Here is a 14598-nt window from a genome sequence, read left to right as displayed (position 1 = left end):
AACATGGTACAGTGAATCAGCCGATTCACAGCAGCATTACTGGTAATATCTGAGACAAAATCCTGGATATAGGAAAAGAAGTGTGTCTACTATTTTGAAATATAGCCAAAAAAAAAAAAAAAAGAGAATGGGGGGGAGTATTTTTAGGCAGCTTAGCTTTTCTTTGAAAATCAGCACCAAGGAATATTTATACTTTTAATTGCACCCCATTATAGGAAAGAGAATACTTATGTTTAAGTATGTTTTATCCTTCTGTCCTTGTAGGCATTTTGAAGCTTGTGAGTAGAAAGAAGACAAAATATTTATAAAAAATAATTCAGAAACTCAGTTAAGAATGCATGAGGGTATCAAGTGAGATGTCTGTTGCCAAATGAGAAATGACAAAGATATAAGTAATCTGAATCCTCCGTAGGTTTTGTTGTCATTAGCCATGTTAACTGGAAAGCAGAGCAGTCTGGAAAGAAGTGGGCAGATTAAATATAGCTAAGTCTGCCACATTTCCATCTGCTTTTATGTATCTAAAACACAAAAGAGCCACCTGCTAATCAGAAGTGACACATCTCATTTATGAATGCAATTAATCTTTTTTAGTTAATCATCTTAATTAGTTTTGAAATCTTTAAATATACAGGAAAACAGAAAAAGATCAAAAGATAACAGTGCTACAAATGAAAGTAAAAATATGATGAGTAATCAAATGAGTTCAGGGCAAAATTATGAAAACTGCAGCATAAACAAAATTATGGTAAAAATAATAATTAAAAACCAGCCAACTAATTCTCCCCTCGTCTAAACAAAAGATAAAAATGGAAGAGGGAGAAAAACAGTAAAAATGGTTTCTTCTGCACCTCAGTATCTTTCTTGCCTCTAAAAATACCACTGTATAAATACAGGCTGAGAAAAGACAATCAAAACAAACTCAGTTTCACCATATTTAAGTGTGCTGCTTAATTGCACAAACCTTCACATATGCTTCAGCTGGTTCTTTTTAGTCTACTTGTTTGGCTTCTTCATTTATTTTCATATTAAAGAAATACATAGCTATGTATTCATATAAAAAATTAGATACCATATAGAGAACTGAGCACTGCCATCGGAGACAATGATAAGTGTGTTTCTAGGTCTTCTCAAGTCTTTTGTTCATTTTTCTGTTTGTTTTTGTTGATTCAGCTTTAAATGAATCAACCCATGGGATCTGTACAAAATAAAAATCTTGTGGTTCTGTGAAAATTTTCACTGATGAGCAGAGCCCCTAGATGCTTTTCAGGCTGCATTTAGAAGTGTAGCTTTGTGGTAGGTACAGGATGGGATTTATTTGTCAGCACTGATTTCAGACTGCTTCTCCCGTCACCCAACACCCAGCTTTCATCTGGCACAGGAGATTCACCTGAACTGCCCATCATTCAGAGACAGATGAGCCACAAACTGCCCACCTCAAAAGCTAGTGGAGTTGGCAGGTCTGTTTTGTCCCTGACCTCCCTCGACAGCAGGAAACCAATGGATGAGCCTCATTAGCATCCTCACTGCTGCCATTCCAGAGAGTGACCAGCCCCATGAAGACAACCTTGGAAGAGTAGTGTGCAGTTCACTGCTGTAGGCTTTTTGACTGCATCAATACAAAGTGCTGTATGCATTTTTTAAGGAAATACTGCGTCAAGCAGCAGAGCAACGCTGTCATTTTGCAAGTTGTTTTGCTACAAATATGTTCTTATAATGGAGTTCAGGATGTGTCTGCTCATGTATAGGTCCCATTTTACAATACTTGTGTGCAATCTAGTTTTCTTATGAAAAAGGGCAAACAGGTAGTCTGCAAGACATTGCTGGAGTGTCAGGGAATGATAGAAAGATTGGTTTTTGTTCTTTCAACAGGAAACAGACTTTTGGGATAAAGATGAGGAAGAGTGAGTTTTAATTAAAATCCTCTCAGCTTATCTTCTCACTCAAGGGAACATGATTTTTCAACCATTAAAAGCAACTGGAGCATTGCAGTCCTTTTTCTGGAAGGAAAAATAGGTCCTAATAGAGTTAGGTTTACACTGTGCAATTCAGAAATATGCAAATGTGCTTCACTTGCTTTGCCTCTGTTACAGTATTGTGCTCAGGATGCAGTCTTTCCCCTCCGACATTTTCAACAGTGGGCTGCACAGGATGGCTAGCCCTTGGGGTGCACACACAGCCAATTTTGCCAAAATACCCTGGATAACGGAGGACATGAGTGTAAGTTGTGTGTGTGTGTGTAACAACCAACACCTGTCATGCTAGAGAAGATGACCATCAGCTGGATGAAACAGGAACCATGGAAATATAAGGAAACTCTGGAGAAAGGAATTAACTGGAAGAGGAAGGGGGCTGAGCAACAGGGGGTGGGGGTCAGAGGGCCATTGGCAGGCCTCGTGGCTGGGACACAAGTGTAGCTTCTTGGGGTAGGCATAGAAGGGTGTGGGATGCTTGTGGGTGCATGCTAATATTTTATGAGTGCCTAGCCTTGTGATTCACCTGATGCATCAAGGATGTTCATCCTGAATGTATAGTTAACAGCCTGGTGGTTATTTACAGGTTGTTAATAAACTGATGAACTGGTTTGATTTGAACAAAATTAGTTTTTCCCCTGTGATGCTAGTGAACAGCATGATCAGATAGTTGTGAGTGAATGGGAAATGAAAAGTCTGAACTGTAGAGAAAATTTTTCTCTTCTACAGTCTTTGACTGTGATGGAGCTCAGAGACGATATAGCTCCTCCATGTGTTTTTGCCTTAAATAGTACGTGGCTTGTACTGATGTTGCTGTTTATTTGCTTTGCACTTTTAAGAAGATGAATATTTTAGGGTCTCTATCAGAAAACAAATTGATATTTTTCTCCCTCTGTATTATATTTATTATATAATATGTGAAAGGAGGGGAGGGAAGAGAAGAGAGGTAAATAAACACATGACTCTAACCTTTACTTCAATTACTAAAGGAAAAGAAAAAGAAAATGAGCAGGTGTTTGAAAAACCCTGTCATATAAGATTTCCACTTTGTTTGGAAAGCAAGAATATTGAAGTAAACCAGCAATTGTGGATTCCCTCAAGAAACAGTAACACTGACCTTCCTCTAATCCTTTTGACCTACTATCTTAAGGCTGCTTATAAACAGAAATAGAAACCACATGCTGTCAGCTAGAGCATCCTTAATTTCTCACCCTGAGTAAAATAAAGCTCTATATTTCGTGAAAATAGTTCGTAATTTTTCTCATTTCTTGTAGCTAAAAAGGAGCACAATGGGAAGTGACACTGAAAAATCACAGGTGGGTAAAAGTTGTGGCAACACCTTTTAGACTTGAAAAATGTCCATTCAAAGGAAAAACCATTTTACTTTTATGTTTTGTTTTGTGCTTGTGTGTACACGCACCCCTACAAACAGCTTCTCACCTATTTGCAAGTGGACAATTTCCCCAGCAGGTAATTCCTGAAGGAGTCTGACACAAATTACTGAACAACAGTTGATCTCATTCGTGGTGACACTTGATACAGCCAATGTTTTTCTTCTTGCTCCCCAGTGTGCCAGAGAGGCTGCTGGTGACAAACATGGGGTGAAGCATGCCTGCGTTTGGGGATGGAGAAACAGAGCAGTTTTAGTGTGCATGAGGGGACCCGGTTCTTTACTTGGTCATCCCAACATATCCTGTGATGCTTCACTGTTCCAGTGCACGGAAACTGGATTCCTTTAGAGGGAAAATAAGCTGCTCCGGGTGTCTGCAGGAGAGGAGAGCGTGTGTGTCCAAACCAACAGCTCTTTTTCAGCCAGCTCTGAGCCATGTGCACAGTTGTTCAGTCAGGGTACCAAACTGTAGGCCAAAACAAAACCCTCCAAGCTGCCTCTAGTGTAGCTATGAGGATCCACTTGTTTCAACAAAATAATCATTTCCTTTTATGCTAATTTACATGTTAATGGAGATAGAACCCAAAGTAAATTACGGTTTGTGGAACTCAGTATCCTCATAAACAACTTTTTGTTATGTAGGTAAAAATTAATGTAAAAAATGGGATTGATCAAACAGCAAAACAATTTTTTAAGGAAGTCTTCATTGCTTTGGATGTCTTGAATGGTATTATCCATGTTAAAAAATAAAAATAAATCAGAATTCAAGTTGCATGTACTCATAAATATTCCATTAGAAGGGCTAATATGCCCTAAACCTCTAGAAGGTAACCTGATTCCAGCTAACAAAACATAACAGAAGTTGTGACTATTAATTTTTAAAAGCTATTTTGTGTATTTCACCAGTTACTTAATGTTTTAGTCCTTTAGCTAGACACAATTACCACTGTGTCTTGGGTCATTAACATGACATTTATGCTAAGGAAGCACTGACTACGTAAAAGAATGGGTTGCACAAACATCTCTCAGGACTGGGTTGGGTGTTAATGATCCTGCACCAGGGTTGGGGGATGCACTAAATCACTGTTATTGATCCTTTGGGGCTCTATTTTTTCATATGATTCTATATCTTCTTGTTAGTGATTCCTGATAAGATATTGTCTGGTATGCTGTGTATTGAGTAGTTGGATGACGGATTGCCATCCCAGATACCAAGCAATTTGTCCCAATGACAAGTCAGGACCAATTGCTCTAGGGGTCAAAACAACTGATTGTGCAGCCTTAGTTCAGAACAAAACAGAGTTAACAAGAAACCTTCTGTTTCCCTGAAGTTCCTCATTTGCCCCAGAGTTCCTCATTTGTAGTAAATATATGAGCCTGGATAATTAATTTCTTACCATGACAATATTTGAGTGTTTAAAAACAGTAAAGAAAATTAGATTTGGCTGATATATATATATATTTCTAAGTTATTTGGAGTCTTGTGGACATTAAAAGGATCAGTCATTTCTTTTTCAGGGACATGGTGTGACAGAAAATGGCAGCTGATCAAAAATTCCATTGCTGGTAGAAATGATTTCGGTTTTGAGGATGAGTTGTATGTAGAAATGCATCTCAGCTTTGGTTTCTCCTGAAAGAAAAGTAAAAACAGTCAACTGTATTTAGAGATGCTTCAGCCACAGATGCGCAGTGTTTCAGATGCTCAAGCCGCACAGAGAAGATTCAGGTGCAGGCTCGTGTCTGTGTGTGCTGGTTGTACTGGAGACTCAGGACTGGATCTTCCATACCTCAAGGTGAGGATCCACTGCCCAGTGCTTCCACCTGCTCACAGATTGGCCTTTCCCACTTCATATAACTATTCACTAGATCAGAGGCTTACTGTGTAACCCGTTCACCTTGTGTTAATGGGCTAGATTAAAAGCCTTGCTCTGCGTGCACATTTGTTTGTACGACATGGAAGGCTGTCACTAAGAAATACTAAGACAACTACTAATACTAAGAAATGGCCTAAGAAAAATCTTCTGGGAGATCCTGGTTTGTGTATTCTGTCGAAAGACCTTGTATATAGACAATTTCCTTATTAAATCACAAACTGTAGTGAATTTTTGAACCAAAAAATGTAATTGCATCACCTGTATTTGTTTTCTTCTTCAGGATGTGCTTTAAATTTGTGAAATGCCATCAGTTTGGGGAACAAATCTCTACCAAGGTCATTTTATTTGCTGCATAACTTGAATTTGTTCGCTTACATCAAGAGGACCCTGCAGTGCACAGTGGTACCTCGAGATGACAATTATTCTGATTTGGAATTTTGTGTACAATAATTAAACAGTCAGGCACCAGCAGACATGTGTTGCCCTGAGATAACATGCTCCTTGGAAGTATCATGAGGCAGAAGGTGAAATTAGTGCCTCCAATGACCTGGGAAATGCATTATCTCACCACTGCACAGGCTTGAGGGTGTATTGTTACTGTATACGAACTATTAGTGTTATTAGTTGCATCGTGATTGATTGCACCATGTAAAACATATGTTTAAAACATGTTTGCCCTTGTGCATCATGTGGTAATGATGTCTGACTCTGAAGGACCGATATATCAGGTGTGAGTTGATAGGTGCATGCATTTTTTTTTTCCACTGGGATCTCCAAGGCTGGCAAAAGTTATCTTGAAAGGGACCTTAGCATCAGTCCCACAGCTTCAGCAAAACCAACATCCGTGATGCGTGATAGGGAGTCCCCATGTGATCAGCTGAAGTGGAGCATCCACCACCATTATGTTATAATTATGCTACACATATATTATGCATATATTCATGTATCTGTGTGTTTGCACGCACAGACTGATTTTCAGAGTGTTTGCTTTTAACCCACGATTAAATTTGTCTCCCCCCTGTGCCGTCCCTTGCTTCATTTTCTAGGTGAGTGATGGAAGCTCTTTCCGGCCCCATGCAGCCTGGCGGTACCTGGGACGCAGGTCGGTCAGCTGCTTGATGCAGCCGTAGCAGACAAAGGCCTTTGTGCTGCTTGCTCCTTCTCGCAGCTCCGCAGCGAGAGGCAGCATCAGAGAGAGGAGAAGGTCTATCTTTAATCTGAGCTACTTGGGAAATCAAAGGAGGCGGATTAAAACAAGAGCAGTGACTGATTCCTGTAGGAGATCGCTTTCCTGTTCTTTTTGATATAATGAACAGGATAATCAAAGCAAGGTTAGAAACCTCCTGTACCTTTTCTCCAAGGATTTTTGTGATGTCAGTTCACAAGGTAGTACAGTAATTGAACACAAACCTGATAATGATTTTTAAGTTTGTTTTTTTTTTTTTTCCTCAGAATAATTTACACTTAGCTGTTCTAGCAAGGTACCTGTCTTATGAGTCATCAGGCTTGTAGTGAAACATGTTAAACTATGCTATACCTGCAGCTGCTGCTTTCTGTGTGTCTCAGTGCCTTGTGGTCTTACTAAAGCTAGTCACAGTGCCTACATAAGGACTTGATTTCAAAGATACGGTGGGATGTTGCTTTTTAAGTTTAAATCCAATAATGAAGAAAAAATAGGTTTCATGCTAAGAGAGGAGAGCATTTGACAGAAGGCAGCTGCTGTGGAAAGAGACACCAGGTTTGCTTGGGCTGTAAGATAGCAGCCTACTGACTCACAGTAATTGCTCTTTCCTTTCACAGACGACCTGCTGGTTCCTCGGCAAGGACTGCCAGAAGGGCATCAATGAGCGGCTACCCCTGTCCTGGCCACATGCTGTGGCCAAATGTGCTTGTAGTTGGTAAAGGTGAGGTGGGTTGTCCCTGGGCTTCCCTGGCTGCTCCAAGTCAGGGCCGCCCTTTGTATACCTGCCTCTGTGTGCAACTAGGCGTGGCCCACAAGCCACTTCCTGGTGCATTTGCTGCTGTAATATCCCCAGGGAATTCCACAGAAATGTTTCCTGGGATGGCATTAATGCAGTGACCTTGGGTCCCCCTGCCAGCTTTCATCGGAGATGGTACCACGTGAAAGCCCAAGTAGTGCTTTACTGTGAAGAGGACCATTATGTCCTTTACTGGCAATACCTGCCATATAAGTAAAATGTGCTACTCTAATGTGCTTTAGACAAGTTGGTGATTTTTTTTTTTTTTTCTTCCTTACAATGAGGTTAAGGTGGCAGTGCAGGATCTTAGCTAATTCTGTGCTGGCTTTCTTTGCACTTCAGTTGAATCCACATGGGATGGTGATATTCAGCTCTGCATTACTGCTATTTCTCACTTTAATGACCCTGGTAAATTTTTAATGATTGCCATCACTGTCAGAAGGGCACAAAGGGCCCTCGTCTGTCTTGATGCAACCTCAGAAAATACGCTCACAGATGTCAATTAAAATAATGGCATTGGTGGTAGGTCACATATTTTTATGAGTACCTACCTCTTCTTGCAAAAAGCAACATGAAAAAGAAAGAAAAAGTAAATGTAGATGTCTTAGGTTTTGTTTTGATTAAGCAGGGCAGCACATTCCAGACAAAATGAATTGGGACAGGCGCTTCACAGAAATGGGCTTGATCATTTCAGTAAGCCAATGACCTAAGATATAAGCTGTTATTTTAAATTAGGTATTCTGAAGTGTGAAATTTTCTTCCTGTAATACTTGCTTGAAAGTCTCTGTTGGAGAAATTCATTTAACATTAGAATCAAGATTTTTCCACCACTTAAACATTGTTTCATCATGAGTGATTTCTCTACCACGGCATAGCCTTTAAGACATAATTCTCTCAAATTATGGGGTACGCTAGCAGCCCTGTGAGCCAGGATCTGGATGTACAGATCTCCTGTTTTCATTAATAGCAGCAGTTGCATGCCTAATTCACTGAGCAGCACGGAGAAAATGTAGCCCCGTGGGTCAACGTCAATGGATTCAATGAGGTCTTCACCCTCTAAAAATGTCATTAGTGGGAGTAATAGCTGTCTGTGGGCCCCAGAGCTCACTCCAGCGGTGGCAAGCTGGCTCTCTGGAGAGCAGAAGTCTGACCCAGAGGTGCTCAAGCTCATCTGGGGAAGTCCCATCTATCATTCATTGTTGGCCAGCCATTTGGTGTCTTAAGAAGTCTGAAAAACCTTTTGGAGAGCTAAGCCTAAAACGAGACTCACTTAGGTGAACTGGGAGCTCTATTTGACAGGGTGGAAGTGAAGTTTACCACCCTCCTCCCTCATCTTCCTTGTTCTGTATCACCAGCTAACCTGAATATATGGGTAGACTCTGACCCAACACCATGTACCTATCTCAAAACTAAATTTTCATGCTAAGCCAACCTAGGTCCTGAGAATGTTTGGTTGAGAAGAGGGGGTGCAGGGTGTTTCAGTGTTCATCAGCAGGTGCCCCCATACAGCCTTTCATGCCTAGTTCAGTTGCAAGGCTGAGGCTCAGTTGACAGGTTGGGCTATGGGCTCTAGTCAAAGAGTGAAGAGGTTTGCATGGTTAAGTTTAAGGCAGGGACCTGGTGGCACTTCTGCCTAGAGATGGTGGAGTGTACGGCAAAAGATAGCCCATTTCCTGAATCAAAATTGGAATTGGATTTTTTTTTTTTTATTATTGTAATGTGTTCATGTTAAAATCTAAGTTTTTGTAGAAGGGGAAATGAGTGACCCACAGAAAATTATTTCTGTAGAAAATTGAAGATACTGTGGCTATAAATATGCTTGGATAAGAACACACCTTCTTGTGCTGCACTTCAGAACAAAGAAAACTCAAGGATATTTTTGCTGCATGTAGCAGTTAGTATTTTAAGCCATGCAATGTCCTGAATGTGGGAGTGAGGAAGACTAGATGACCTAGGAAAACTTTGTGTAATCTTAATTGTATTAAGAAAATATTTAAAGTTTTCAAGCATTAATATTGGGAACTATAGGTCATTATTTTATCTGTAAAGCATATATTCCTGGCATATTTTTATTACTTTTTAGTGTTCACATAACTTTGTAGTCTCTTTTGATTTTGTGTTTTTTTTTTTCTTTTTTTTTTTTTTTCTGTAATTATTTTCCACTTCTAAGTCATTTGATCTATGTTTTCCCTTAGACCTCTGCCTCTTTGTATAGATTGCTAGAAAGGAGTTCAATTACAATTTTGTCTCTGATATGGATATTTCTTTAGTGAGGATTGTACAAAGACATCTTCCTCAGGCTTCATTTCAAACAGGGTTTCACATGCAAAATTAATAATCATTTAAAAAACAACCAAAAAAACCCAACCACCCTAATCTGAGTAGTCCAAGATGTGCTTCATTTCAGTTTTCTTCAATACATGCTTGATACAGTAATGTTAACAGCAAATGCTTCACGTTTTTCACTACTGTATAGATTCGAGTGGTGCCAAGTCTATCAATTCTATATTTGTGAATTTTACATATGTCTCTCTAAGAAATATAGCAGCTTCTTGAAAAATGTAGGATGGTACCAGATTCAGTTGTCATTTTAGGATTTAACATTGCTTTTTTACATATGCATTTTTTTTTGTTTGGGTTTTCTGTCTGTATGCTTTATTTTATGTTTGCCTCCTATGGATAAGTATAACATAGAATTTTACAGTCTTAATATTAGAGTAGTATTGTGGGAATACCTATGGATATATATTTATACATCTGAATATAAACTGTACAATATACCCTTAGTTAAAATTTTCACTTAAGGTATTTTAAGCCTCATTGTCAGATATGAATTATATAAAGACTATTCACTCTACACTTACAGCACTTACTTTCATTGCTGAGCTCTGTGAGAATTTGAGTAATGATATTAATTAGTTTGGGTTATACATTTTATTAAATATAATTTTCCAGCAATATAATTCTTGAAATTTGAAAGATGTATATTAACCTACTTGGAGTTTATTCTAAAGTCAAAGCTATAGTTTTTTTTTTTTTTGGTAGGTGTATATATATATATATTTAAATATCATAATTTGCATACATTTTACATTGTAGTGTTTTCCTCATGTTATTTTTCCTTCAAACCTATGAGGGAAGTGAGGCTTTGCAGAGAGATCTTGACAGATTATAGGGCCAGGCAGTCACCAATTCTATGAAGTTTAACAAGAGCGAGTGCTGGATTCTGCACCTGGGATGGGGCAACCCTGGCTATATTTACAGACTGGGGGATGAGAGGCTGGAGAGCAGCCCCACAAAAAGGGATCTGGGGGTTCTGGTCAGCAGCAAGTCGAATACGAGCCAGCAGTGTGCCCTGGAAGCCAGGAGGGCCAGCCCTACCCTGGGGTGCATCAGGCAGGACATTGCTAGCTGGTTGAGGGAAGGGATTGTCCTGCTCTGCTCCACGCTGGTGCGGCCTCACCTCAAGCACCATGTGCAGTTTGGGGCACCGCAATATAAGCAGGACATAAAGCTATTAGACAATATCCAAAGAAGGGCTACGTGGAGCCTTCCCCAAATGACTTATGAAAAAAGACAAGATACGAATACCTTTCCTTAAAAAAGGTTTAGCTCTGAAGTATCCAGAACCATTAGGCATAGTCTTCTGACCTAGAAAGGACAATCTTACTGCTAACCTGTTTTCAAGCAATTTGCAGCTGTATCAGTAGGACTGAATAGAAAAGAAAACACCATCTCTTTCTAAGCTTTGAATGGCAACTGGTGATGGGAACTAAGCTCCACTTGCATTTTGTGGGAATGGGAATTGTCATGCTTCCCAGAAATGTTCACCTTTTTTCACAATATCGAATGCAAATCTAAAAACCAGTATATGCTAAATAGTTGTTTGGTGTGAGGGAGAAGATGCTTTAATACAAAATAGATTAAGGAAGAATGAAATGGCATTTGCAAACTGAAGGCTAAATCCTGGACTCCCAGCTGCCTGGTTAGTCAGAAATCCCACAGACCCAGGGAAATCTGTGAGCCCTGGGGAAGGACCTGGATACCCCAGCTTCTGTCAGACAGCCATCTCCTGAGGTACCATCTCATTTTTGTGCTTCTGCTATAAGTTATATTTGGTTATGTATTTTAGTAGCATAGTTAAAAAGCCTAGGCATTTACAGAAACATTTAAGGTTATATAATTGAATTCTGAACTTACTAGCAAGATATGATTCTGTCTTTGTAGTTTCTGCCTGATGGAGACAGTGCACCTGAACAGCTGTGTGTGTAATAAATTAGAGAAAAGGGCTTCTATATGACTTGTCAGGGATATTTGCAAATTATATTTAAGGGATAATTTATAAAACAAACAAACAAAAAAGTTGAGACAACTGACAGATTTGTGTGTGCACATTAGCAAATGTTGGCACCTATCCTGACTAATTTATTATTTCTCCTTTGACAGCCATCAAAAGGTCTTGATTCCAGAATTTTCTTGAAGAGATGTGTATTTCAAAGTAGAGGTAAACCTTTACACCCAGGCTTCTCACTCACTCTTTTTTTTTTCTTTCAGAAAACACATCATGTTGAATTTTATAGTATTTTTGAATTGTATATTTCATATTTTTAGTCTACATCCCTGTATTTACTATTCATGCTGTAGAACTCCTGTAAGAATTTGATGAAAACATTTCGCCATCATTTGTTCATGTCTTTCTAAAATTTATTTTGAGCTGAAAGTGTGAAAGACATCAAATTACTGGTACTTGATGCTGTAATTCACCCACATATTAAATCAAAACAGCCATCAGAAGAAACAATCTTACTCTGCTTCCTCTTCTGTTCCAACTAAAGTGCTTATGACACTGAGTGGTGATTGTCCTTCTGTCTTGCTGTGGTTTGTCTACAAAACACACAAACCTAGAGCCTTCAAACATGCGTGTGGATAGTAAAGTGTGTTGTCTTTTTTTTTTTTCTTCTCCTCCAGTTACAGTTTACTATGAATTTCAGACAGAAGAGCTCTACTGCTGTAACTTGCCATATGGAAATTAAGTCTGGTGAATGAATGAACACTTTTACAGATTTCCATTGCCTTTCCAAATAACTGAAAATTCATTATATATACCAGTTTTTGTACATTTATTACAAGTGTCTAAAATGAAGCTTAGTTTTTATTTGCATTTCCCAGAAATAAATGGGAATACTTAAATATTTTTACAAACAGATTTTAAAGGTATTTCAAGCTGACAGTTAAACAACAACAACAAATGAAGTAGTATGTTTGAGATCTGCTGGAGTTGTAATTCATGAAGCTCTGATTTCTACAGAGATCAGCTGTAAGAGATCAGCTCCAGGGCGCACACTGCTTCAAGGGGTGACCCTCAGATTTTTACCAACTAACTTTTACCCTTGCTGTTAAAGGTGGCTAGGACACCAGTGAAACTCTTCACCTCTCATGTTTCTCTTTCTTTTAGGTAGTGCTGGAGGCCTTAAACTGAGACAGCACTGTCAGCCTTTCTGGACTAAAACTCTGCTGTGTAAATGCCTGTCTTTATGGTAGACCAGACTGATCCCTTCTTGTCTTTTGTAGTGGTCTTAGAGGAGTGAACATATATTACAGTTACCATTTTGTTAATTACAGGTACATTGATTCTTCTTGTAATCTTAGTAATTTTCTCTCACGAGATTATTGTTTTATATGTGATTATGTGACACTTCCACCCCCCACCCCCAACACACACACCTTTTCTTTCTCAGTCTGAATTGGAGACTTGCTAGTTGTTTGGTCCTTATGAATATGTAAGAAGCCTTTTCTTCCTTATCGTCACCTTACCAGCATCCCATACCAAATGAGCGTAGACCTCAGGCACGTGTTTTGCATGAAAGCAATACTAATATTATTCAGGTTTTCTCAGACAATGGGGTCCTCCAGGGTCATGACATTTTGAAAAGAAGATGCTCCATGCATAGCATTCCTCAGTTTGTAAGTGTCATTACGAAACTGTTTCAGGTGTTTGACATCTTCAGTGTTCGGGGTTGAAAAACTGTGGATAGCTATACTTAGAATAGTGAATGTGAAGAAAATAATGAATGGCATTGAATTCTTTACATGCAGACAGTGTTTTACTGGTTACTGTCCACTGTGTTTTACAGGTTATATGTGGTCTTCATTCCTATGTTATCATTTTGGGGCTGATGAAATGATGACAGATAAACATCTGCTGTGTGTCCATCACCTTGGTTTTGTTTCTCATCTGTGCCATAAGAACCAACTATGAAAACACCTTAATTTCTGCAGATATAAGAAAGATGAGTTCCACTGACCGTATAGATAGAAATAAGTCAAATATAAGTGTTTAAGTTGATGCTGCATATTCCAGCTTGGTGGACAAAGTAGACCGTATTGGCCTAAGGTCTCTATCTTAATGCAAGACCGAGATCAGATTTCCTCTTTCAGAACCCATTATGTTGAACTTCAAGATTACTGCTGCTAGACTGCTCTTATTGCTTGTCTTGCAACATCTCTACCGGCGTAACAGATCTTGTGAATGGTATCAAGTTCAAATGAGTCCAAAGTCTAGAAGCATTTGAATGAATGGTTTGTCTCACTGTCTTTCTGCCATTTCTTAAATTTTTGCAATGATTTTCTATTAAACTTATTAAGATAGGCTAGGCATCTGATAGTATAACAGGTCATCTCCTTTACATTGGCATACAGATGCTCTTATTTTATGCGATGGCATCAAGTTCTTGTTTTTCTTGCGTAGATTCTTAGTTGAAGACTCTAAATCCCTCACATATGTTCCTTTGAGCTTTTATTGAAATAACTTTAATTGATTTAACTCATTCAGTTCTTCAATATCTGACTACTAATAATTGTTATTGTATCAGTAGACTGACACCATAATCTTCTTCATAACTCTGCAAGCCTCCAAGAGTTTGGATGTGGCTATACAAGCATTGCTACCAAAAACACTTCAAAATGCTATCTTTTACCATTACTATTTTATCATTTTGATCGTCCACCAGCAGTATTTGATAGGACAAGATTTTGTTTCAGTGTAATATCAAAATTACTAAGTAGATTATATGAGATTATTTGAGAGATAAAATTTTGAGAACTTTCTACTCTTTTAGTATTAGACATGCAGTGCAGCTGCAGATATGGACAATTTAACATCTGAAAACTACAACTAAATTTGTTTTGCAAACCATATATCACTGCTGGAGAAATGTGAGCCAAAAATAATTCATCTTGGTTACCTGATCATAGGCAATGGATGCAGAGTTTGCTGGTAAGAAAAATCTAAAAGCCAAAAGTTGAATTTATATTGTTTGAGGAAATGTGATACCACTCAGAGAAAATGAATGATGCATCTGTAAAGTCAGTTAGGGCTTGTAGTA

At 38.7% G+C, this 14598-nt stretch overlaps 1 protein-coding gene across 2 annotated transcripts; it reads left to right on the top strand.

The window, feature by feature from the left end:
- The first annotated feature begins 1485 nt into the window (after positions 1-1485).
- On the top strand, positions 1486-4755 carry LOC308199034 (uncharacterized protein). Of its 2 annotated transcripts, XM_080602447.1 has the most exons (5): positions 1486-1593; positions 2091-2217; positions 3245-3286; positions 3403-3440; positions 3539-4755. In XM_080602447.1, the coding sequence occupies exons 1-5, from the start codon at positions 1502-1504 to the stop codon at positions 3573-3575; spliced, it is 336 nt and encodes a 111-aa protein (XP_080458573.1). In that variant the 5' UTR covers positions 1486-1501; the 3' UTR covers positions 3576-4755. The 2 variants fall into 2 exon arrangements, 1 of the variants encoding a protein (XP_080458573.1); XR_013954356.1 differs by lacking the exons at positions 1486-1593; positions 2091-2217 and adding an exon at positions 2341-2423.
- The last annotated feature ends 9843 nt before the right edge of the window (positions 4756-14598 follow it).

This window comes from Anser brachyrhynchus (assembly GCF_964034855.1).
Source record: "Anser brachyrhynchus genome assembly, chromosome: 1".
In the NCBI taxonomy this organism is placed as follows: Eukaryota; Metazoa; Chordata; class Aves; order Anseriformes; family Anatidae; genus Anser; species Anser brachyrhynchus.
The sequence above is the reverse complement of the archived record's forward strand: the minus strand, read 5'-3'. Positions and strand labels throughout refer to the sequence as shown.

Excerpts from the sequence above, each read along its gene's own strand:
- LOC308199034 (XM_080602447.1), top strand. The coding sequence starts at position 1,502 with ATGAGCCTCATTAGCATCCTCACTGCTGCCATTCCAGAGAGTGACCAG. Across the intron at positions 3,287-3,402 it reads GTGACACTGAAAAATCACAG|CTTCTCACCTATTTGCAAGT; the intron begins GTGGGTAAAAGT and ends CCCTACAAACAG. Across the intron at positions 3,441-3,538 it reads GTGGACAATTTCCCCAGCAG|TGTGCCAGAGAGGCTGCTGG; the intron begins GTAATTCCTGAA and ends CTTGCTCCCCAG.